Source organism: Sturnus vulgaris, chromosome 2, assembly GCF_052056855.1.
Source record: "Sturnus vulgaris isolate bStuVul1 chromosome 2, bStuVul1.hap1, whole genome shotgun sequence".
Taxonomy (NCBI): domain Eukaryota; kingdom Metazoa; phylum Chordata; class Aves; order Passeriformes; family Sturnidae; genus Sturnus; species Sturnus vulgaris.
The window spans coordinates 98,087,082-98,114,235 of record NC_142244.1 but is presented as its reverse complement, the minus strand read 5'-3'; the positions used below and the strand labels follow the sequence as shown (position 1 = coordinate 98,114,235).

Genomic DNA, 27,154 nt, shown 5'->3' with positions numbered 1-27,154 from the left:
TTGGAGGGCTTAGCTAAACCCAGCCATGATATTTAGCATACTTAATAGTTTTGAAAGATGTTGAGTCAGGGTTTCTTTAATATACACAGATGTTGAGTGAAATGACTATTTTTGACAATGTCTTCTTCAAGAGTGTCAAACGGACATGCTGAAGAACTTATGCGCCTAAAATTTTGCACTTTGGAGTTATGCAAGCAGATAAGGACTGTAAAGCTCTGTAAGACTGTGACTCTTACACATAAAATTAACAGTTTGGTTAAATCCATTTGAACTGGACAATACAGAAACCACAGCTTCATCTCACTGGTTATGAAATCTTCACTGCAGCCAAACTAGACTCCTTTGAGTTTTCATTCATATTCATTGCAGTGGTCTAAACAAATTTAAGTAGAAGTTGTAATTACAAGTAATATTGGATTAAAAACACTCAACTTCACCAACACACTGCCTTCATAGGAATAGTGCACAGATCTGAAGGATGGTATTCAAGTCCTGCAGTAAGTCATTGAAGGGACAGTAGCACAACCAAACACTTAAAACTTAATTTTATTTTTCTTCAATTTGAAAACAGTTTCTAAACCCTTTTCTCTGAAATGGTTGCCTTTGAATGTCTATCAGAGGAAAACATGAAACCAAACAGAAAAAAAGCTCAAAAAACCAAACAAATTAACCTCAACCAAAACACACCTCTCTCCTCTGAATTACTTAATAGAATCTGGAGTCTGCCAAGATCAAAGCTTTGGATTTTATAATACCATGTTATTCTACCAACAATCCTTTCTCTAGACAGAGTGGTTTACCAGAGAAAATTGCAGTGAAATGGCCAATTAATTTTTCTTTGCTACATAAAGCTAGCAAGTAACACATCAACAAAATGACCCAATATGTTATGCTATTTCCAAAATGATGCTTCATTTAAAGAAAAAAAGCATTTCAATTAGTTTGTTCTCAAAGAGTTATTATTTTTATACCAGTTCTATTGTTATTTATACTTCCATTATGATAACACTTAAGGACTCTCAATAGTGCTGATTGTACCAGATAGAAAAATTAAGACAAGACTAAATTCAACCAGTAGTGATTTTACCCATGTAGAATTTAAGTACCTATATGGCCCACAGCAAATAGGCACTCATGGGTGCAAACCAATCCATGTGAATTTATTCATTTTTAAGTTAGGCATTTAGTCTGAGCTAATTACCTAAGCTTTCTTTTTAATTAATAGGAACACACAGGCATCTTAAGAGTTTCTTGTTAAGACAGGTATAAAGAAATTTTGGAAGGGATGTTTATGACCTTTTTCCGCAGACTAGAAAGTCTTAACACCTAATTTAGACTAGATTTATACAAAAGTAATAGTTATATGAAATAAATCCTACCCTGATGATGGGTTGCCTATATGCTCTCAGCACGAAATATGAGAAAAACACTTTTTTGTAATAAACAAACATGAAGTTCTTCAATTAGTATGTGCTCTATCAACCTTACTGGTGTAACGGTTTCCTACTAGAAATCTTAAGAACTGGGGATATATTCCAATGAGTATTAGTAGCAAAATTTTCTTCCAAGGGACTCATTTAAGTATTTTTCCTTTCCAGACTGTATAGCAATATGATGAATATTCCATCTTAAATATTTTATTCTTTCATCACTCTAAAGCAAAAGAGACAAGAGTGATTGATCCCGTTGGATCGATTCCTGTTGCAATGATAATTTTACAGGAATATTGGTAATTCTCTAATTGAAGTCAGCTATAGCCAGCATGTGTTTAAGTTGCAGTCACAAATCTCATTGGAAAAATAAACTTTATTTTGATAAAGTTCTAAAAAAACAGAATTTATTCAAGCAGGATGATATATCAAGAAGCTCTTGTCAGAGGTGATCAGCCAACAGACTGTGAGCTCAGCCCATCTACTCCCTGCCTACTTTCCTACAAGAAGCACACACAAGGCAACCATATCAGCCTGTGATTCACTAGTGATCACTAGATCCTGTTACTTTCCTTCATGAGGTCCTTGTCACAGAATAAAAAAACATTTCAGCTCCTGATGCACAGTAAGAAAAAGTCTGTTAGTGTCCATGGGTACTGTTCAGCAAGTCACATGGACAGTGAACACTATGGTCATGATACCACTCACATATACAAGTATCTTACATGTTCTCCTGACCCCCATCACCCCACGGGAAATTCATTCATTCTAATAATGGAACAGTGATGCACATGTCTGCCCTGTCACATAAAAGGCAGAAGAAGAGGTAGGTTGTTTTGACAATGGAGGGGCACTCCAGGGGATGCCTCTGTGAGGACACACCAGGAGCTGCTCTGTGCTGAACACAAGTCAGTTCCAGTCAGCTCTGCAATGGACCCACTGCGGATCACAGGTGAGCCCTTAGGCAAACATATTTAAGAAAGTGCAAAAAATACTGGGCGGTGGGGGGTGAGGAGGAACAGAGAGAAAAGGCTGTGAGGAACAGTGGGAGAAGAGGAAGGGGAAAGAACAAAAAGGCCAGAGCAGTAGGAAGTGTCGCACACCGGATCAGGAATGTGCCCAAAGGCACTGTGGTCTGTGGAGCAAGGAGTAGCATAGGCAAACAGCCAAGCACTGACTACAGCCTTGTGTGCCACCCAGTGCTTCTCTGAAGGGACTGTGCACAACCTGCAGCAGTAACGCAGCATGAGCAGGTGTCTGGAGTGAAGGCGAGGAGACCAGGAAGTTGAAAGAGAGGAATCTGAAGCTGAACCTGGAAGAGTAGGAGGAAAACTGGTTTTGCTGTAGGATTAAATGTTTGTCCTTTTCTTTGTTTTGTTTTTCAATACTCCAACCAATTAAATATTTATGCTACCTATAAATAAATTAACTTGTATTCCCCAAGTGGTTTTGCCTATGACAGGGATTTTCCTGTCTTTATTTCACCGCCAGTTTTCTCACTTGCATTCCTACTAATTTTTCCCCATATCCCCGGGGAAGGAGGGAAGGAAGGGAGTGAGTGAGCAGCTGTGTGAGTTCTTGGCTGTTAGCCAGGGCCAACCCTTCACATTTAAAATGAAAAGGAATAAATGGATCCAATGGCAAATTACTTTCACTGATTACCAGGAGCCAAAAATTTCTTTGCTGTTATTGAATCCACCTAGAGCTTAAAGTGAACTTTTTACCAGGGAGAGAAATAGAAAATCTTATTAAGCAAAAAATAACTTAAGACTAACTGATTTATGGTGCTGCTGTTATAAGCAGGAGGCTCACAGGACATAAACAAACAACTTCTCCTTCCTTTTAATTTGCATGGGTAAGAGACATTAAAAATAGACAAGCAGTGGCTTATTAAAGACCAAGCTCCTTCCCTACAGTTTCTAAAACCGGAAAATCTGGTTTATGTTACGTTTGTCCTACAACTAATATTCATGGAATGTTGTTCTCACTCTGCAAATAGTTATGAATGAAATTCATGTTTGGAATTTTTTTTACAAAAGTGTTTCGAGCAGGAAAAAAAAGTGGGTTTAAACAAAAAAAAAGGGTTTTTTTTCTTTTTTAAATGAGTCAATTTCAAAATGAAATTGTTCTCCCTTACTTTTAAACATAAAAAATAGCCTGTTTAGCACTTACAAGGTGAAAACAAACTACTTTTTTTGTTCGTTTGGCCTGGGAGATATTTTTACTGCATTACTTTGACTTGAGTTAAAAGATTAACTCTCAAATGACCCAACTTTTAGCACCTTATGCAAAATTAAAACAAAGATAATAGCTTTATCCATTCACCATTTCTATTTTCCCCCCAAGTAACATAATGAAGAGAGCTTCAGAAAAGGGGGGAGGAGGGGAGTAAGATGGCAAGTAATTTTCTAACCACCTTAAATGAAGAGAGACTCCACTAACATTATTCACTAGACAAGAAAAGTACAAAAAAGCTTAAAAATAAAATTCAATCATTGCAAAATAAAATTGAAAACAATATGTAAGAATAATGAAATTAGGAGGTCTTACAAACTAGGAAAATGTTTACCCTAGAAAGACTATTTATACAATTGGGAAAAGAAGGATGATGAACTGCACAGTGGCTATACAGCCATCTGATTGCCAACTACATAGAAAAAGAGTCTGCTAAAAAATGTGCCAGAAAAAAGGCAAAAGACATTTACAAAACAAGACATACACACATTAACCAAATCTGTATCCCAATTCCAAAGATTTGACCATTTACTAATTTTAATAATTCTCCAAAAGAATAACCGACTTTCCCATCAATTAAAAAAAAAAATTGTGACTATACTTACCTTGGCAAAATATTTGGGGGATAGACTTTAAATATCATAGGATTAAGTAAAAATTAAAATGAATGTCTTAAAGTGAAAGATGACTGAAACAGCAAATAATTCTAAGACTAAAAATAAATGTCTACAATGCAAGAAGAGGCTAAGTGGATCCTTAGATAAAGACAGAAAATAAAAATACCAGAATAAACAGTGTAGAAATGCAAATATGGTTTTATAGTAGTACAGAAAAATAGCAATTTAAGCCAGAGGTATCTGGGTTTGTTCTGACCTGTGTAAGTAGAAAACTCTTGCTCCTTCCCTTCCTTCCTCCCCTTCTTTTTCTCTAGTTCTTTACTCCTTGCTTACTTAGGAACTCTATGAAACTTGTAAATTCTTGCTGTTAGAACAGTATTTTTTTGCACATATGAGCTGAGGTAAAATCCCAACATGACAAAATGAAAATTAACAGTAGCTCAAAACTATAGCAATTAATTACATTTTCACCTTATTTTGTATGACATTTTAAGATCATAAATAAACTAAAAGGTATTCAGAAAAGGCATTTTTCTATTTTCTTATGGCACACCTTTTCTTGTGGTACACCAGCATTAGCGTTTCCATTAACATTTGAAAGTTTCTCAGTAATAGCTCCAGGGGTCTCATTATCTTTTGGCTTCGTCTGGAGCATGCTGCCAGTACTTCTGAAGCAAATAACATGTTTTTCCTATTATATGAGAATGTTTTTAAATAAGTTTTTAAGAAAAGATGTTTTCCTTTGCTTTGTGCCTTCAGGTACACCACCACCTTATGTTTTAAAGGATGGATTCTGCTCATCAATGAGAAAGAACATATGAATTCCTCTGTTCAAAATACTTTTTTTCAGGACAATACTTCACTGCTATTATTAGACAAGTGCTATACTAGAGAACATATTCAGTTGTCTATTATAATAATATAGGAAACCTGGAGATGTGATGCTTGGAGTTGCTCTTTTAAGTGACTAATCCGTGTCAATAGCTTCTAATCTTCTTCATCATAATAGTTCTGTCAACAGTGCAGAATATAAACAATAACAGAGAAAAACAGATCTGTTTGAGCTCTGTACTGTAAGATTTCCCTGTGAGTATAGCTAGACAACTGATTCTTTAGCATGGTAGACAAAAAGAAGAGGCCATTTTTGCATCAAATTTGAAACATTTGTCCAGGATGCAAAAAAATCCAGAATCAGTATCATTGCATACCTGAAGCTGTTCAAACTTGTGTACTCATAGCCTAGAGTGCCATAGCCACAATTCTTGTTAAGCACTTTTTAAAAAGGCATCTCAATTTTCCTGTGGTCCTCCTCTCAATCAAACTTCTCACCTAAAATATTTTTATTTCATTCCTCCTCATCCCCAAACTTCTGCTCATACAGTCAAGAAGCCACTCCACAAACTCTTCTGCAATTCTAATCTTTCTAAACCATGCCCTACCCTATTTCAAATCCCTTCTAACTCAAGAATCCCGTATCAGTGTGCCATCGATGGAAACTGAGGCTAAATACCTTTTGGATGTAGTGGCTCGACTCCTCCAAATCTGCTCGCCCAGGTACTGCTATTGTCACCGCCCCTCTAGCACTAGTCACTGACTTCAGGGCTGCTGTGCCTCGCTGCCTGCCTCCTCCATGACTTCCCTCAACACAGGCTCTTCCAGGGGCCAGCAGTACACAGTGCTCCCTACTGGCAACTGGGGCTCTCCCTGTGTGAGTGTCAGCTGTTGGACTGACGGGGCTTTAATACAGGTCTTACTAAAATCCACCTACAGAGCATCCTAAGGGCAAAACCAAAATACATGTTTGTGAGAACACAGGATGTATGGAATACATATTATGAGTCATTACAAAATTGCATAGCAAGCAATACGTATGGTCAGATGCTTCCCAATGCTTGTTTTGGTTACATAGGCTTCTCTTTCATCTTCCTTCTTCTTGTCTCAGTATGGTTGCTCAAACGCAACTTTTTTGTTGCCAGCCAGATGCAACCTATCCAGAAGTGATGATTTTTTCCTTACCTTTTCCGTTTCTGTTACTCTGTCATTCTCCTCTCTCTCAGAGATTCCTCTTACAGATACTGTCTTCTCAGTAGCTGTGTTTATACCAAGTTTGCAAGTTGAATATGTATGAGTTTACAAAGGAAAATATTAGATTTATTTAATATCCCTTTAAGTTACTTCCACCTTTGAACTGAATGGACTATTTCAGATTACATACAGTGCACATGAACCAGTTCAAAACTAGAAGCTTATTTCAGAACCTACTCTCCTCCAAAACTATTTAACAATTCATTTCTATTTGATCCTTGAGACTCCATAATCAAAACTACATACACTTTTAACATTATTTTTTAAACAACCAGAGTTTAAGTGCTAAGAAAAAAACTGCTGTGGCACAGCCGGAAAATCATCTAGTTCATAAAGACCCTGCTTTCTATTTTCTCCTAAAATGCTTTCAAAAGTCAAATAATGCTTATACTCTTTCTAATCTGTTCAAGGCAGGGAACGTTCTACTCCATTGCAATACCTGATAACAAAGTGCATTCTGTTGCAAAATAATTTGCCACTATATTTGATAGTATCTTAAAGACATGAGTGTATGGTTTCAGCAACCTCCTTTTCATTGCAAAAAATACACTGTATTAAGCTAATGCAGAAAAGACAACACCGAATATGTTATTATTTCTCATAATTGCTAACTTCCTGCCATGAAGAATTTCTTTGAGCTGTGAAATATGAACTCCAACTACATATTATCCAAATGTTTACGATTAAACTATATATAAATTACAGACTTTCGGGCAGAAAAGGTGTTTTACCTTGCAGCACGGAATTGTTTCAGTTTTTGCCTCTCCTATGCAAACAAGATGGCTGCGCACTTATCAGTATATGAGCACAAAGTCCAGTCATATGAAGTGAAACAGAAAGGTGGAGGGGAAGAAGGAAAACACTAAAAAAGGTAATTTATACAAGATTGACAGGATTTCTTGCTAAGACACTGCTTCACTAATATGAAACAATCTCAGCAGTTCTCATAATGGATATATACATATGCCTAACCAAGATGCTTGTTTTAGTTTGTTACTGAAGATTTCCTGTTTGACTTTTCCATGAATTTACATTGTATTTTTGGAAAACAAGGGTTGTGCCAGAATCTCAGGTACATTTCTGCCTTCTGTACACATGGGAAGCATTCCTACAGAATATCTACGTAGCAACTCTGGAAAAGCACTGAAACAACTTTTAAACTGTAATTTCAGATCACTGTTTTTCAAACTTTTCCATTGAAGGCACAGAATATTTTGAGATTCTCTTTTTATAAACACCATACACTAGAGCCCATCCTGGTTTCTTTAATATGCATTGTCTTAGAAACTATGTGTTCCCAGAAAATTATTGCTTCCAGAAAGCCCAAGGACCCTAAAGTGAAAAATCATTCATTAAACTTCAAAAAGTCCTAGTTAGTTGACATATTACCTTCCTTCTCAGCTACTGTCCTCCTCACCCCAATTCATGTATTTGTCACAAGGAAATTTGATCAGGAAAAGAAAGATGGATCTCCAAAGATGTGTGACAACCACTGCTGATGAAACTTTACAGAATCCAAGCCTTACAGCCTAAGTATGAAATTTTATTTTTCTTCCAGGCAAAACCTGGGAGCTCACAATGATGGTGAGAAATCGTCACTTGGAAATTGAACCAAGATTTTTGAACCGCCGCCTAAATGCAAAGTTTAAATTACATTTTTCTGTGATTAAGGAAATCAGTACAGATTATCCTGAGCTTTCTTCTGCATTTTTCCTCTGTCTCTCTTAAAATAACATTCTACTTTAACAACTTTGAAAGAATTATCAATCTCAAATACTGGTAGAAAATAGTAACTTTAAGCCTTTGAAAAACTGCACTACTGTCTTGCATTTATTCAAAGCTTTAACAAGTTAATATAAAGACAATTTTCAAAAATCTTGTCAATCTCTCGAAAAAAAAGTCAATTACTTTTTAATCCCTTTGATTAATAATAATTTTAGATTAGTAATATTTTAGAAGGTACTAAAAATACCCCTGTATATGGACAAAAGCAGCAGTACTAGAGATACAACAGACGAGAAGCAACATCCACTGGCAAAACACCATTTCTTGCATACATACACTGCAACTCTTAAATGCATAATAATAACTACTTATTTACTATAAATTTTATTAAAACAAACTATTATTGACATTAATTCAAAATCTTGTGACTATGTAAATTAGAAGGAAGTAATGATACAACAAGGATATGTATGACAAAATATAGATAAAATGAATGAAAACCAGATTTGTCTATGCTAATTAGCATGACAATTCAAGGCATTTGATATAGAATACCAAAATGCAGTGTATAAAGATCTATTCATTCTAACTGTAACAGTATGCAAAAGATTACAATGAGTTAATGAGTGTAAACATCCTCTCATATTCAAATTAGAGTACTGAATGAAGACTGAATTGAGGGGGTTTGCTTGTTTGGTTTTCTTTTCCATGTTTGATTAAACACCACTAAAGGGTGCTCACTAAAGAGTGCTAAAGTGACAATTACTTGCTGACTTCAAAGCTTAAGCAGGAGTGAAAACCGAAATGCCAACAGGGAGGCTTGCATTTAGCCATGGCCAATAGAGGACTATGTTACCCAGTAATGTATTTTCCAACGATCTATGTTACTTAATAGATTATATTATCCATTTTGGCCAACAGGTATTTTTGTAGTTTGGGTTACTTTTTCCACACGGACATTAACAGAGTCCATTTATTTTCTTTCATAATGTTAGATACATTATTTTTAAGGTACTTTGGACTTCTGGTCACAAATGTGAGTCAGTATCTACCAATTTATTTATGAATATTCATATGCATAAAAGAGTTCAATTAATTGAACTGGTAAAGGACATTATGTTTTTAGTTAGTGTTTGGAATGAAAAGGAGGAAGAATGATATATGACTCAATTTATGGGAATTTAGTGGTAAGGCAGAGCTGCAGCAAGGCAGACCCTTTGTTTCAGTTCATCAAAACATCTGTGCCAAAGTTTTAGAAGTTTAGGATCCAACTTTACCATACCACTAAATGTCCATCTACCATGTACAGTACAGTGTCTTAGTAAAAACAAAACAGATAAGCTGCTGTCTTAGCGTGGCTGGATGCTGGTGCACATGTAAATATTTCTGCTTCCACATAAATCTGCTAATACAAACTTGTATTTTACTTAGATTCAAATGAAACATACCAGCTACAGAACTAAAATGAACCAAAGGGTATTTGTTAACTTCTCATCATAGTGAAACCCAAGGAATATAGCTAATATCAAAGGATATTTTTGAAAGCTACTTACCCAGAATTTAAAGATAATGGTTTTGCTGTTCTAGGGACTTTGTACAAATTGGGTTATTGGATTCTAGAGAACATGAACAAATCTTCAGTGAAAAAAGATGCTTAAACTTCATTTTTCAGCTTAATAAAAAAAGCCAGTGCCAAGTTTCCCCCAAAAATTCTGTAGTCATGTAGGCATCTTGATAGTCATTACATGAAGTTGTGAAATCTGTGGCTTGCAGAGGACTTTATACAGCTCTGAGGAAGCCCCAAAGGCCTTTATACATAGAACTCTATGACATTGTCTAAAGGTTTTGGTCTAAAGGTTTTTTTAATGGTTGTGATTAACTTTTGTTAAGAGGAGTTTAGCTGAAAGAACGTGCTGGCTATGCCATGCAAGAATAAAGATTCAGGTTTTATAGCTGCTATAACCATAGTTTTTGACTATCAAATAGTACAGGTCTAAGCCACCATGACTCATAAACAGAACAGGATTTTTAAAGAAAGATGGGCTTAAACAGGTAGGAAAAATATTTTTCATTTGATCTACAAGGTAATTTATTTTATTTCCTGGATGTGATGAAGTCAGAAAAAGCATATGGATATTCAGGTCCCCACACGTTGTCAGGTCCTTCAAGAATCAACAATCATCCAAATACTGAAAAATTGAAATCAGGCAAGGTTTTACTTTATTTCCACCAACTTCAGAAAGTGCAAACATCACCCTAGCTGATGCTGGTAGAAACCTGGTGACAAGAATGCCACATCCTGAGTGAAGCTCTATGCCCCCTGAAGCCTGTAGGCTTTCCTCCACTATGCTCTGCAACTCCAGAATACACCCTAACGTGCCCCATTTCATGACCACAACATAAGCTTAGTTTTGGCACAGCACATTAGGATATATAGCCATCTTAATATTAAAAGTCTTGTTAATAGCTTTTGGAAGATTGCATTAGTCTAATTTTTCCAGATGAGAGCATAATTATTGGCATAAAAAGGAAAAGTCAGTGAAAAACAGATTATGGAGCCAGGCTGTCAAACATAGTCATTAATATAATACTTACCCCTTCTGCTTGTAACAGCCACTGGTCTAAATGACACATACAACATTTCTGAAACAGGGATACAACAATTCATTCTGTAGCACAGATTCTTGCAGATATCTGCCTCATTAGGCTTGCAAGATAGTAGTTTTTCATACTTAAAAATGCGTAAGAGATTTTGAACTGTATGAAGAGGTAATAAGCTCTTAATGGGCTAGAGATATTGTCCCTGATCTCTTTCACTGAAGTATGATACTGATACTATTAGTGAAACTACATAGAGAAGTGAACCATAAACAAAATTTTAAATTGGACAAATAGCAACAAAAGTTTTAAGCTCTTGGCTTGGTACAACCTGACTAATCAACAATCAAAACCAAACTATGGCAAAGACAGTAATTCAGCTCTTATGTTAATTCAAAGGTGTTGATCTAACAGCAAAAAATTACCCATTTGTCATTTATAAACCCCGCAGCTACAATAAATGTACTTGCATGCTGGACTTCTCTAAGGATACAGAAAATATAAAATGCTGAAAAGCAATCAAAATACTAAAAGCTTCAGAAAGCATAACTTAATAGCTTAAAGAAATTTGTAAAATAAAAGAGTAGAGGAAAAACACAGGATATCTTAGCAGAGCAAAAGATTCATTGAAAGATGCAGAAAATTTTAGGCATAATGTTTGGACAGATATTTTAAGCCTATACAATCCTATTGCAAAGAATTCATCTAGATCTTGAATGTCTCTTGCAGTCTTACCTCTAAGTACATGAAATGGAAATCGAGGACTTTTGCAAACCTGCAGTGTCAGTGCAAGCAATCATTCACCTTACAGAGCTCAAAATGAAATGTTTGAAATTACCTGATCAAGTGGAGCTAGATGTCTTAGGGAAAAAAGTCAGGGCCTGATTGGCTTGACAGCACTTGAACTTCATTGCATTCTTCAAGGTATCCCCAATATCTAACCATCTAATTGTATCAGTATTTATACTGGTGTTACTTGTTTCATAAATGCTTTATGAAAACAAGTATGTCTGTTACTGGTCTTCTACAAAGAACATTTAAACTGCAAGTCTAAAATAAGAAATAAATCTACAACATTTCCTCGTGTGTTTTCTAACAATACACAACCTAATTCCTTAAGGTAGGTAAACATAAGCTGAACTTAAAGTAAGGGGACATCCTAGTGAGGAACTATTTCCTCACCAAAAATTAATCAGTGCTTTACATGTCAGTGGTCACAAAGCGTATTTGCCATTGCCTGTGCACAAGAGCATGTTGAGATATACTACCAGTACATTTGCGTGTCTGTACATGGGAGAAGGAGAACAGAACAGCAGCTTCTGCAGCAAGAGAATTCAAAAAATTGAATGATGACTTGGTAGGGAGGAATACGAACTCCAGCAGCCAAGGAAAAGTCCCAGCTCCCATAGTAAGGAAAATCTTGGATGTCTAACACAACTCTGCTGCAATGGAGGCTCAAGAAGTTGGCTAACTCTGCTTGGCACTGCCCCTTCTCTTCTCTCCACCACTTCAGCTTCCCAAACAGAGTTGCTATTTCATGTGTATCAGCACGGTACTATTGCGTTTCTGCCTAGATAGTTCTAGAAGGTGATACCACCAGAATCACTGCAAAGAAAGAAAGGTCACAGTACTGTATGATAGCTGGCCTCCAGCAGCCTCCCTGCACTCCCCAGGTTGTCAGTATGTTCTCTCTGATCATGCAGACATTCTGGGCTGTCAGCCAGTTCATTTATTTCTACTCAACTCTTCGGGATAGATACAAACTTTTAAGGGCACACAGTCACAGAGTAGGCTGAATGTCTGAGCTGTGGAGATTCAACTCTGCAGCTTGTTGCATCCCAAGTAGGGAACATGCATATAAAACCTGAACATGGAGCAGCATTACAGATCAGTGGCTTAGAGATCTTGTGACCCTGAGAATACAATGCTTTCTCTCTCTTCTCCATCAGAAGATCTAATTACCACAGCCTTTGAAAATGTTGAGCTTTGCAACCCAAGACTGAAAGGGACCACTAGCAGGGTGGCTGCATTCAGTTTCACCTTTACTACCAGCAACCAAGTGATAGATGACTTGCTCAGAAAGGTTCACAGAATGTGCATTCCACATGTCAGTACAAATACAAAACTTTTCCTATAATCTGCAACAATCAAACCGTAGTAAAACGAACAAAAAAGCAATTAAATCCACATGCAGACAAAAAATAAAACCAAGTTAGTAAGAAATATTTTAAGTTCCTGTAACAATGGGAAGTTAGACGAATAAATCAAAGTTATACAGCAAACCATATCACAGGACAAATAAAGCAGGATACAATACTTCATATCTTATCAGGGGATGATGCAATCTCTTTTGTCCTAATCTTTCTGATAGTTTAAGGCTAAGCAGGACCCAGCTGTTAGGCACCTCAGGTTTTTCATTACAATGACGCTGCTAATCACCTGAACAATTTGCCTATGTGCAGCCAATATTTTATTAGAAGACTAAAAAGTATGTCAACAAGTCACAATCCATAAAGGAGAGTAAATGGTTCTCAGTGACTTTAAGAGAAGCAAAAATGGCCCTAAAGCCTGATATTAAGGCTTACTTTCCCAGCTTCAGAAAATTTGTTCTGTTGTACAGTCCCATCAATAAATACAGCAACTGAGATCTAAAAATCTCAAAGCATTACTCCCTTGTTCCCTCTAGTGTGCTTGGTTAGCTTTCCTAGAATTTCACCTCTCATTCTTGCTTAAGAACCTTTTTCTAGTGCCTCATCTTACTAAGATAAACACATGTGAGAAAAATATATCTTCACTTCATTCTCCTGCAGGGTAACACATCATCTTCCATGCCTTTGTAATTAACACACTTGTAATTTGTGGTCAATACCAAAATCTAGAAAACAGATGGCTCTCCTATCCCTGCTTGCTTGTCTGAGAGAAGACACACGTGATTAAGTGCATATACACCCTTTTAACTTATATCAATAAAATATGACCTAGATCAGGAGTTGCACGGTACTATTTAATTGCGTTAAGACATATAGTCATCTTCCATTTTGCACCTATAAAAACATGAACTGAAACAAGACAATTCATCTAATTCATAATCTTAAGGTGAAAAGCTCATGTTTGGTGACATCCAGCACTGAGAAGGGCATCATTTTCTGAAGGCTTACAGCCTTAATTATAGCAACTGTTGAGAATCTCAGCTGATACCTGAATTTACATTTAATTCTAAGTCATTCCAAGTAATTTGTTACTAATAGTGGATTTAACAGCTGTTTATGTAAATCATTATGAAAGCTTTTAAATTACTGGATTTATTCAAGTCTTTCAATTCTTTTTCAATATTCAAACCAAAACGGACTATAATCTGTTTAGCCTCTTTGTCAAGGTGCCTGCAGAAAAAGAAAAAGTCAGTCATTTCAGTTTGAAACTTAGTGCCTGATGCTCCTACGAATGGCATAAGAAATAGGTAAGTGAATCCATGCTTTGAGCACAATATGAAATAGTGAAATAGTAAACTACAATTACTGAATGAAATGTATTACCTACGAAAACACTTAAACATATTCTGAAGCTATTACCCTCCAGGAAAGAACTCAGTCACAAAAAATTTTAGTGAAGTACAAAACTTTCAGCCTCAAAGTAAAGAAAACTCAAACAAATATAGGAGTTAAAAAACGGTTAGGAGGTCCAAGTACATAAAACATGGTGTTGTATACTTAATAACCCCATGGCGCCTGAGTATTTTCACTTTATCTCACATTCAAGAACAATAAAACCAATGAGATTTTAATTTATTACTAAACCAATGAAAATAGATTTGCTTGGTGTTAAGTAGGGCTACATATAGGCAGCTAATTTACAGTTGTTTAAAAACCAGGATATCCATAGCAACTTTAATTAATTTCTTAAATATACATGAAGTTAATTGCACTCTTCAGACTTTCCAGGATTCAAGTCTAGTTACAGAATTACATCTTGGTTATAACATCCAGGTTCATTCTCCTCAATAGGTATACATCAGGTTTGTAGGACTATAATTAATTATTGGTGTTAACAGCAACTCAACTACGTTATGCTTCCCACAACTCTAAAGTTATTGAAGTCCTTATAAGTCAAAGCCAGCTTCAAATAAGTAATAGGAAAATAGTAGGAAACAAAAAAATCAATTGCACAATTCTCAATATAAAATTTTTACTCCTTTTCAAGGAAAAAAACAACAAAACCAAATACTACTGGTGAGTCATTAGATACAGATATTTAAGACAGCTCAAACAAAACTTAGATCAGCACATTCTCTTATATATCTAGAAAACTATGCACCATCATGAATTAAAAGTTGCTTGGACTTTTACTTAATTTCATTCTGTTGGTAAAAAGACTTAGTCACACAGAATAAACCTAAACAGTTGTCTATCTTGGGAAGATTTTGCTGTGTTTGAACACAGCTTTGAAGAATCAAGTAAGCTAACATCACACTGATTATCACTGATGAGCCAGAGCAAAGCAAAGCAAATTGAGGTCATCAGCCTGTCAGCAATGTGACAGTCTTGAAACGTGTACCATAGCATTTGTAACCCAGACCATTTAACCCTAAAAATGCTCAGCTTCTGTATTACACTTTAATTTTGTGGGCTACTTTCACACTGATTGCCTATGACTTATTTCTACTTAAATACTCAAAAGTTTTGCAAAACCCTTGTTTCCTCAGATGAAAACACTTGCTAAATATGCTTGCTAAAAATAGTGATTTTCTCCCCTTTTTAGGAGGCTAGAAGCAACAGAAGTTGTGACCAAATACTTTTTTTCTAATTAGAACAACAAATCAAGGTAACAAGAAAAGCTACATCTGTTGAGTAACAAATAAAGGTTTTACCCTGTCACCATATATACAATTAAAAAACAGATTTTTAGAATATTTGCTAATTAGAAAGTTGATAAATATACCACTGTTATACAACACCATTACCCATCCTCTTTAAGTACTTGTCACAAGTATATACTCTTACAGCAGAATCACATTCTTTCTTAGGATAGCACAACACTACTATTATAAGTATTGAAATTACTATTTTTAAATTTCCCTTAAAAGTTTAACACTTGTTTTAGCATACTGTATTTAGGATTTTACCTCTATTGATTCTAGCTATGCTCCCACCTAAGTGTGCTGCAAAAGAAACTATTAACACTTGCTGGAAACAAAACTGGAATATTGACTTGTTGCACACTGTTTATTGCAGAAACAAAACAGCCATGGGCATTTTTAATACTCATAAGGTTACCAAAAAAATCTGAAAGCTCAGAAGCCATTTTCTTATATCTACACAGGAACCAATTTCATGACTACACATGGAATTTTTAACAGACATTGAAGGTACTGTGCACAATCCTTTTCCTAGCCTACACAGACAGGGCCTAAAGCAGCATTATCATTACAGAATGAGACAACATAAAGAGAAAACCAACCCAAAACTCAAAAAACTTTGTTTCAAAGTCAAGTTTTATTATTCAAAACATACAAGTAAAGGCCAAGAATATTTTATTTGTCTTATTTTCCGAATAGGAGAAGGTATGAGGATAATTCTGCATCTACACTTCACACAAATGTAGGGGGAGTGTACTTGCAAGGGAAAGGTTTTGGGGGTAGGTAAGACGCTTAATGAGGCTAAATTAAAATTCAGATATAGCTATGTGACACCTACAGTTTAGGCTTTGAGAGCCCCCACTAATTTGCTAAAATGGTGACGCGCTGCCAATTCAAATGATGGCACTGTTAGGAAAAAAGAACTGCTGCAAGGCCTACCTACATTTGCGACAGGGCTTCCCCTATGTTAAGCTGCAACTAACCAGTGCCCTCACACAGAACGGCACAGCAACACATCTTCAGACCAGTATGTCACCTTGGGAGCCCGACACAGCTCTTCTCATGTCTGCCTCTGCAACTGGTGCTTCAATGAGCTTGATGCCCAGTGGAGAGTTACCTGCATGAAAGAATACAAAAGGAAAAACTTGATGTAAGTGCCCTCTTTCCCTCCCAGCTGCCCAGTAAAAATCAGATGATGTGTCCATGCAGGAAGATTTTGCTTCAACTCAAGAACATTCTTGCTTCTTGAAGTTCAGAACTTGAGTGCTTTAGAAAAAACACACAACAGCCTTCAATTAAGCATTCTTGCACTCAGCAACCTGTAACATAAAGATTTACTCCTTCCTCATAGATTTTTTTTCTCCCCATTGCTTTACTCTTTCCTCACAGTTTTACACGGATTTACACCTTTTTGTTTCAACTACAGTCTGGTGTTATTACCCCTGTAAATCTCTACACAAGCATGCGGAGGAGACACTGTCTAAGGCTTGTCAGCCTGAGAGCAGCTTTTCTGTCTTTCCCGCCAGCAGCACCAAACGGGATTTAGGCATCACAAAAAAGGTCAGGTTGGAAGGGACCACCGTGGGTCCAACCTCCCTGTCTAAGCAGGGTCATCCCAGAGCACACTGCACAAAATTGCATTCAGATAGTTCTTGGATATTCCCAGAGAGGAAGACTTCACAACCTCTCTGGGCAAGAAGCACTGTTGTGCAAGAGGTCCCAAGAAGCGAAATGGACTTTGTTTTAGAAGTCGAACAAGACAGCCCAAAAGTCCCGTTAGCCCGGCCCGCCCCAAGGTGCTACTAAAACCGCCGCCCGTGCCCGGCCACCCCGTGCTGCTCCCGGCCCGGCCAGTCTCGCCTCGGCTCCTGCTGCGCCCCGGCCGCTCTGCCTCGCCATGGCCGTTTCCTCCTCCTCCTCAGCGGCATCGCTGCACCCGGTCACTCACCTGATCTTTGACATGGACGGGCTCCTGCTGGGTGCGTAGCCGGACCCCTCTCCCCAGCACGGCCGGGCCCCGCTGCGGTGGGTTCCGCCGCACCGCCAGGCCCGGCCCGCCTGCCCGGAGGCGAGGGGCCGTAGCTAGCGGCGGGCAGCCTCTGCCTCTGCCCCTTCCCTTCCCCCTCCGCCTCCCGCGCCTGAGCGGCCCAGGCTGTCCCTGCTCATTCACAGCCTCCTCGCTCCGGGCAAGCAGCCAGAACGCCCCGGGCGGCGCTGCTAAAACCAGAGTGAAGGGATTAAAGTAACAGGAAACGAATTAATGCCTTCTCCTCCTTCCGCTACTCGCTGCCTTTCGGGGGCAGATTTCGCCTTAAAGTAACAGACCCGGAGCTAAATGTAAACGGGACATTTGCTCTGGCTGGCTATGGGCTGAGCGAGGTTGGAGTGGCTGTGGGGAGAGCGGTGAGGGGCAGGTTGGGGCTGAAAGCCGGGGAAAGCGGGTACGGAGGAGAACGGGCATGCAGTGCGGGGCTGAGGGAGCCCCGGGCCGCGCACTGCCGGAGGCCGGGAGCAGTGAGTCTCGGACAGGACAGCGCTCGGCAGCCTTCCGACCTAAAATCTCCACTGAAGAGCCCGATAGTCTTCTTTTAGTTTTGGTATCAGCAGACTTTCTGCTTTGTAGGGTTGTTCTGTAACCTGACACTTCCGGTTCTACATTTCGATTGGGTTTTGAAGTTTGAATAGTCGCTGTAACTAGGACAGTTTTAAAGTCTGCTCTTAACTGTTCGCTGAATCAGGACCCTCTGCTGAGGAATAATAGAATATTTTGGTATGTGACTTAGTTTTTGAAATAGTCCATGTGAGTTATCACACAGAAGAAGTTACTGTAGGATGTAGGTGAGCTCTTAAAAGATGAGTTGAAAAGATGAGGTGAAAAGATACCTCCAGTGCCTTCTTTCAGCCTGAATTGTTGCAGTTTCTGGGAAGACTGCTGTGAAGTCTGGTGAATGATGCTGTGTTTCCAAGAAATGTACACTTTTCCCTCCTTCAGGGCTATAAGAGGTGAAGGTAATGCACACTTAACATTTTAAACCAAAAATGGGTATGCTATGCACAACAGTGATTGAGTTATTTTAGTTGCATTTTCAACTTCATCACTGGAGTCTGAAATTGCCTGGGGATACACACATACACACACACACACACACACACACACACACATATATATGTGTGTGTGTAATCCTATAATCCAGACCTAGTTGTTTTAATTCCATCCTTGGAAGTTTCAGGAAAGCCTTTTTTAGTTACTACTGCTCTCTGTCAGAAGTTGGAAATCTGCTTCACACAGACAATGTTCATCTTAACAGGATGGTAATGATAAAGGTATATGATTTCTTCTATTTAAAAAACTTACATATAAAGTATGTATTGTATTTCAGAAATCTTTCAGCTGTAAGGAATTAAACTGAAAATATTCTTCAAGTATCTTCCACTGACACTACCTTGGTCATTCTCATAATGTGTGCTACATTTCAGAGGACTTTAGTATGTTTCAGCTTCTGAATACTATGAAACCTTTAACATTTTTAGTGAATCTGTTTGTCTCATGATGAGCAGTGACCCTTGGGAGGCAAGAAGGCAGTCAGGAAATTGCTTGGACTTTCCCAAGATTCCTAAATGTTTCAAGAAATTTGGAATAATTTAGGGGAAAGAATGCTAAAAGGCATACACAAATTAGATTCATTCATCTTATGAATGAGACAAATAGTCATATTGATGTTAACCTACATAAGAACACCGTAATTTTCTTACGACGTTTTTAATGTGTCACATAGTGTTCACTGGAGGTGATAAAGTGAATAACACACATTTCAAGAAGCTACAGAAAGAGGCCCAAAATTACTTCCTTTCAAAGAGCAGAAATGAAAGTTTTGGTATTGAATATGTATTACTAACTTTTTTTAAGTGCCCCCATAGTTGGCTGCAATTTTTAGAATCTGAAGCTTCAAATTCTGCTGTTTTTCCCACCAAAGTAGTGTCTGCAAATGTACATGACTATTTTTAGATGTTTTCACCTGAACCCTACTGATTTTATAGAACAAATATAAATTGATCTATAAATGATGAGAAAATAATTGAGCCTTTAATTCATCTGATGTAACGTGCCATGAATTTGCTTTCTGTAATTGACCTGCTTGCTTCTGGTCAAGGAAGGTAGGATATCTTCTGATAGAAAGATTTTCAAAATCTTTGTGAGTGTAAAATCCTTAAATGCGGTCTGAGGTGTTTACAAGGTTCTTGACTTTGGAAATAATCCAAGTATTACCCTATAGAACCTGCATCCTATACTTTACTGGCTGATGCTTGGCTGTGTGAAAGTGCTAAGTCTATCAACTGATATTTTATCTCCCTTCTCCCTCTGTAGCATAATTGAGACTGATTAAGTTGTCCTTGAGTCACACCTTGATCAGCTTACTTTCAATACCAAAGTTACTGCCTCTGAACTGCCTGTGCAAATACTTTTAACCCTATCATTCAGAGTCCTTCTGTATAGTTGTTTTAAAGGTTATCTAATACAATTGTTATCTGCATTTCTAATAAATGCAATCTACCCTTCTTTTCTTAAATTACTTGTATTACTTTTTATTTTTATTTTTTATTACCTAATCTTTCCCTTTGAACTCTTGGATGAAATCTTAGGGGTTTTGCCTGTTGTTCCAGTTGCAAGGAGGTTAGCACTGTAAAGCAGTGCGCTCATTTCATAAGTGAAGTATGTGACAGCACTTCCAGATATTTCATTTTTTAATAGGTAAAATTAATTGAAGGACTTCTTTTTTGTAGGAAGCTCCAACTGTAACAGAAAAAAACAGACTTTGTGCTAATGTACAGCAGTTGCATTCTGCTTTGTTATACATAGAATAATAGAATATCTCAGGTTGAAGGGACACATAATGTGAATGACTGAGGCACGGACTCAGACCAGCAGGGAATCTGAATCATTTTTTCAAAGAAACAAACTGGTTTTATACACTTTTCAAGGCACAGTATTTCCTTACTTGATAATTCTCAGTACGTGACCTATCCCCTGTTGCCACATCAGCAAAACTCTTTGTAAATATCTTTCCTTGGGGTGATCACGCTCTGTTCACCTGTCTGTCAGGCTCCTTTCTGTAGGGCTCTATGCGTGGCACCTCCTGCCAAGGTCAGGTCAGCTCTGTGCTGCCATGTGCTTCTGCAGGTGTGTGCTACAGCCTGCAGCTCAGCTCCATCCCATCTCTTGCTAAAGCATAAGGATCATTGAGGCCAGCTCCCTGCAGGACTTCTGAAAACTAAAACAGAGGACTAAGAGCCTTGTACAAATGCTCCTTGAACTCTGACTGCCTTGGTGCCATGATGACTGCTTGAGGGAGCCAGTGACTGATCACTCTCTCAATGCAGCTTCATTAATTAGCCTAATTGATTAGTGGTGCACTGTGTAGTAGAAACCAGAGGAAAAGGAATAACTACATCTTGATTTTTTTGTACTGCTATATTTTCTCAAAAAAACCCAAAACAAACAACAACAAAAAAACCACAACAAAACTTCCCAGCACTTCAATTAAAGCATTACATTTCTTAAGTTAAATTTCTACTTGATTTCCTACAGCAAATAATAACATTAAATTATCAGAATTGTAGATTGTTTTTTCTTAAAATGTGGTCCTACAGAAGAGTACTGTTCTAACCACTAGTATGTAGTGTAGTTAAAAATATTAAACCTACTTTTGTGTGCACTTATCCAACACACAGTACAGAGTTAACAGATAATAACAATAATGACAACAACAACAGAAACTAGAGATATTTGGTACCTAAATAAATCCTGTTGTTACAATTGTACAGTTTGGATCCTGGCATTTTATTGTATTGTAAAAACATACAAAATCAATGCTAGAGATAGAGAAGGAAAAATATATTTAATTTGTACAAAATATACAACTAGAGTAATGTCCCCCAGGATCTATTTTATAAACTTACTGCATTGGTTTCTTTTTAAGCTATGACAAGTGTTTTTGTTATATAATTGTAGCCAATAGCTACCCTACTACCAAAACACAAATAGGATTGAATGTTGCCTTTGTTGATCTGTGATTAAACTTATAGGGGGCTGAAAACATTTAAAATTCTCTACAAGCTGCATGTATAATATTAACCTTTCCCAACAAACAAATGAACTTTGGAAAATGGCTGCAAAGATGTTTCTTAGCATTGTTCTCAAAGCTGAACTAGAGCTAAACTAATACACAAAGAACATGACACAATATAGGAAGTATAGGAAGTTTAGTCATGTATTTATTTTTAAATTTCTGCTATAAGAAGGGATTGTTTTCTGTAAATTATTTTCCTTGCCAGTGTCTCTTAGTGTTGGAAAACAGTATCTTTACATGAGGTAAGTCAGTGTGTTCAAGTATGAGAGGTGGTTCCTAAAGCAGGTCAGTTTTGCAGGATACCTTCACTGTTACTGGGAGTCATGTTGGACTGACAGGCACAGGTATGCCAGCTTATGATCATTTCTAGAGGGATGAAAAGTAGTTAAGGCAACTGGATCAGAAGTTGCTACTTTCATGGCCGCTGTCTCCATTGTGTGAAGACCTCTCTGTTTTGTGCAACTTCGAAGACACTGCTGCATGGCTGGCCAGACAGATCATTTCTGGTCTATAATACAGAAGCAGTTAGCTTGCAATTAAATTCGTTGTAGTGTTGTGAGATTCATAAGAATTTCAGCATGTTTTCTTTCTCCCCCGTGTTACCTACTCATTGTCACAAGGTCAGAAGTCAAAAATGTACTCTTTCATTTTATTGCACAAGTTGCCTGGGAGATGGCTGTTACAAGAAAACTGATGAGAGTTCCATGCTGGAGTTTGCTTATGTGCATGCTTTTATTTAAAACAGCTTCCTATTCTGCATCCAAGCAAACAACACCAATTCAATTAAACATCAGTCCTCTCTAGATTGGTCTATGTTATGCCTTAAATGTAGGAATTAATCTTCTTAGGCTATAACCTAGCAATCTTTGTAAGCCTATTTTCTGCTTCTGTGTAGTGGAAACTTACTTACTTGTCATTCTCACTTGCCATCTGATTTTTGGAACAAAGAGAGAAGAGAAAATACTCTCTTGCCCCTGTTCAGTATTCGAAAGTTGTTGCAAAACTAAAGAGATTAAGGATATTATTAGATTGAAATACCCTATAGATGCTTCATGAGCAAATCTTGGGCATAAGTGAAACTCCTCATTGAGAATTAACTAACCATAAATACAGTAAATAAGATTTGTCATATGCTTGAATGCTAACATTTTAATTTAACAGCAAGGAAAATTTTGACAAGAACTTAACAAATATACTAACCCAGCGTCTGACTTCTGTTATTCCTTTGATTAATTTGCAAATTGCCCATCCACATGGTTACTTGTTATTTGTGGTTAGAATAGTCCAGAACCAAAGCTAAGTTCAACATTCAACAGGGGTTTTTTTTGTGGGTTTCGGTTTTGATTTCTGTAGTGGCTACCACATTTCAAAATGCCATGGGCAGCCTTAACAATGATAATTTTTTCTTCTCGAGAAATTAACCAAGCAATGCTCCCGAGCTGAAAGATCCATGATTTGATTTTAATATTGCACAGAAATTACACACAAATGAAATGTATTTCATTTGTATTGGTGCTGTATGTATTGGTGCTTATTTTCTGTCACACATTTGCAATTGTATAAAGAGCCTGTAGCAAATGGAGAGGTATGTTTTGAAAATGCTAGGAGTCTAAAGGTTCTGTTTAGTTATTTTAGAGGTGCATACAGCAGTTTGACCATTTAGAAAAATTAGTCTCTTCCTATGCCTAAAAGCAGATTTTCAAATCTGTTTGTAGATGATAAGGATTTGTTGCGTACGTAAACAGTTTTGTGTATAAAGTTCCAATTATTTTGCTTTGAATGTAAATAATGAGGTGTCATAAATGGAACAGAATTTCACACAAAGAAAAGGTGCATAGAATTTTCCATTATAATAACACAATCTCTAGGTACTGTATTCCAATTTTCTTCTTACTTAAGAAGAAAAACAGCATTAACAGCCCTGGATTTATTACTCTACATACTGGCAATAGTTACACTCTGTACCATCTTGGACACAGCTCTGCAGCTTTTGTTCTGAGTCCCTGAAATTCATTCATGTAGCCTTGTTGTGAGTTGGCTAATTGAGCTCTTGAGGATGGAGTCTTTCAGAACATCTTAATTTGAGCAGGGTGGTTTCTGGTCTCTGAATTCTGCTGGTATATTTTCTCTGAGACACAATCCTGCTCTTGAATACTGGCATTTATACTTCTGATGGAGGAGGGGTAATTGTTATTATTTTTAACTTTTTCTCTTTTATATTGGCAACAGACCTAAATGGAAGTGATAATTTTCACACTATGACCATTGCTCTTTTTAAGACCAGGAACTATGTTAGCTAAAAATACAAAAGCAATTAAGCCAAATATATTTTCCTTTCAAATTTTATTGCATTCATCATAGACATCTCTAGCATGAAGTAGATACTGCTAATGATTGCTGCGGCTCCTATTATGTATTTATGTAGATCTTTGTATTGATACTAATTTCTTTCACAAGACTACTGAGAATTATATAACCAAGATAATTTTTTCTGGCTTCTAATGGTTCTCTCAGAGGCTCCTGACCTTGACTTCTCCCTTTTTGCCCCCCCCCCTCACTTTGATAATAATAAGAAGAAAATCGTTGTTCTGACCTAAGGTTTGTTGAGGTAGTGTTTACCTTCATCAAGATTATTTTTTGGTACTTAGGGGAAAAACATCCTGTATTTTTCATCTTTGTTTTTGGCTTCCTTTACTTCAATAACTGATGAAGAATGTATCTTTTGTGGCTCTTTTCAGCCATCCAAAAAAAAAAAAGTTTTTTCAATTTTTTTTCTTTTTTTTGGGAATATTTTGTTTCTTGAAGGGTTGCATACCTGTTGACAGTTCCAATTGCTGCTGGTCTCCACGTATGTTTTCTGTTCTTGTGCAGCTTTTAATAATTTTTTTATTCCTCTTATAATACCCTATTCAGTAGTAGTTTGGCAGTATATCTGATGCTGCATTTTGGAAAAGCTTTGTCTAAGCATATATTGCTCTTGCTGAAGTACTTTTCTAGGCTATTTTTATATATAATGGCTGGTTTCTTTTTAAATTTATTCTTACTTTTCTTCCTCCTTCCCGTCTCCCTTAGAGATATATGACATATTTTTGTAAAAGTCATCAAATAAGTACTAATAGAATGTGTCTCATGAAACAAGTTTATTTCTAGTTCTTGAATGATTTCTGTCCCGTGGGAAGAGATAGGATAGAACTGAGTTACAGGCCATGGCACGCGCTTGCAGAAGCACATGGCACCACAAAGAAGCACGTGGCAGCACGGACAGGTTTGTCTCCACCTGACCTTGGGGACAGGAGGTGCCACGCGTAGAGGCCTCGGGAGAGGAGCCTGCAAGCTGACAGACAGGTGAACAGCGCATGATCACCCCATAGAAGGACATCTAGAACATGTGTTGCTGATGTAGCAACAAGGGGGTAGGTCACTAGTGAGAATTGCTGTGTAAAGAAGTGCTGTGCCTTGAAAAGTGTATGAAACCAAGTCGTTTCTTTGAATAAATGATTGAGATTCCCTGCTGGTCTGAGTCCATGCCTAAGTCGTTACAGGACACCACTTATGGGTTAACACTCCAAACATTGCTTTTTTCTGTGCTGTTCATTTTTGAATTGCCTCGGCCTATGTGTAGTTCTTTTGGATAAGCTTCACATGCAGTTTGTCTCAGGGTAAAGCAAAGCATTTGAGAGGGAAGCCCACTTTATTATTTGTCAGTCCAGTCTTTTTGTCTAACATCTCTGTGAATTTACTGATGACCTTTGTCATTATATAATATGAAGAGTGTTACAGTGTCTCATTCTTCCAGCTCATTAATGCGTGCTCTCTGACCTGCTGTAATAGGGCCCCCGTGTCACCTTTGCTCTCCAGAGGATGGGCTCGTGCCGGGCCTTTGCAGCAGCCCTGCACTCACACGTGCTGCACTCGCTGGGTTTGCTGCCAAGCTGCTCGGCCCTGGGCATGGATTGTCTGCTGTGCATAAATGAGTTCACTCAGGTTCTCTTTCACAGTGTCACCATGTACAGAAAATAGCCTGTTTATGTCAGGACATCTTTTGGAATGTTGTGTCTTCAATATTATGTTCTGCTTTAATCACTCCATTTGTGTGTAATGTAAACTGACACGGAGTACATATTCAAACTAATAGAATATACTTTTATTTGATTACCTTTTATTTGACCAATAGTAAGTGGGATTCTAATTTTTGGATTGGTATGTTTGAAGAGTTTGACAGTGGTACTGGTCATTTGGGAACATTTCTAAGCAAGAGGAAAAAGACTTTACTAGTACTAGAAGAATGAAGTGAAAGATAATGTGTGTTTAATGGAAAAAAAATTAGGATTGTAGTGTATCAGGAGGTTTGAAGTACGAGAAATTAATGGATTAAGGTGGAGCATGAGTATACTGAGACATACTTAATTTGAATAAATTTTTCTATGGTAAAGATATTTTTCTTTGTTTTGTAGTTTACGTACAGAAACCTCCTTTGACCTGTCTGTCCAGGGCGAAAGAGTATACTCATGCATGCCTGTAAAGTGACTTAACCTTGGATAAAGTCAGCATTCTGCTACAAGATCATTATTACAAAAAGTTGCACCAAGTGAAATGGTGGATCTTTTCATTCTAGGATTGAGTCTTCTCTGTAACATTATATTATTACTGGACTAACCAAATGTTCTTTGCTTTATGGCTCAGGGGAGATGGAGCCATAAAGAGCTTATCACAGTGTAATAAATTTTTAGCCTTTAAAAATTAAAAACAGTGTTTCATGGGGATCATGTCTCAGGAAAATGAAAGTATTTGGGCCACTAAGGTATTGTGTATATATCTAATTGCTATTCTGCTGCCTAATAACTTGCACTGTTATTGTTGTTGTAGATCATATTTTTATTATATTTATCCTTCTACCATTTTTAATTTAAATGTTCTCATTTTTCATTAATGAAGGCACCTAGGAGTAAAGAGCAAGAAGTAGTGTTGCTGTACTGGTTTTGTGTGTTCTAAAATGTCAAGTGTTTTATGTGCCAGTTGATTGCAAATTGTAGAGTATTGCAAAATTTAATTTCTTGAAATGTTTGATTTGGAGTTGATTTGGCATAGTTTGCTGTCATGGCTTTGCCTTTTTCAAAAGGGAAGTGAACTATTCCCCTTTCATTCTTTTGCAACTTGTTATAAAGAACAAGTAATTAGTATGTGGATTTAACAGTAGCAAGATAAAATTCTAGGTTCTTAGGTTAAAAAAAAAAAAGTTTTACATCTTTATGCCTCTTTTCATAAAGTACTACTGCAAAATTTCTGGGTAGCTGTGACCTGTCACACACAATCTCCCCTGCCCAGGCTGGCCCCTGACTGGCCGTCAGAGGAGCGTGCTGTCTGCTCTGGCAGCACTTCTGCTGTCCAGACCATTCCTCTCCTAGGGAAAGCAGGGTAGTGAAGGGTGACAGTCTGCACATATATTGGGACAGGACTTGAAATAACATATGACATGTGTGCTTT

The 27,154-nt window shown here is 37.4% G+C and overlaps 2 protein-coding genes across 3 annotated transcripts in view; one reads left to right on the top strand and one right to left on the bottom strand.

Annotated features, from left to right (window-relative positions):
- STS (steroid sulfatase) overlaps positions 1 to 17,943 on the bottom strand; it is a 123,224-nt gene extending 105,281 nt beyond the window's left edge. Inside the window, exons 1-2 of one of the 2 annotated variants that reach the window (XM_088160179.1) lie at positions 17,491 to 17,943; positions 16,486 to 16,659 (exon numbers count right to left, since the gene is read on the bottom strand). In XM_088160179.1, coding sequence (XP_088016305.1) covers positions 16,486 to 16,487 — 2 coding nt within the window. In that variant the 5' untranslated portion in view covers positions 16,488 to 16,659; positions 17,491 to 17,943. The remainder of the gene's footprint in view (positions 1 to 16,485; positions 16,660 to 17,490) is intronic. The other variant, XM_088160178.1, reaches the window with a different exon arrangement.
- PUDP (pseudouridine 5'-phosphatase) overlaps positions 17,055 to 27,154 on the top strand; it is a 63,803-nt gene continuing 53,703 nt past the window's right edge. Inside the window, exon 1 of the mRNA XM_014884526.2 lies at positions 17,055 to 17,521. Coding sequence (XP_014740012.1) covers positions 17,440 to 17,521 — 82 coding nt within the window. The 5' untranslated portion in view covers positions 17,055 to 17,439. The remainder of the gene's footprint in view (positions 17,522 to 27,154) is intronic.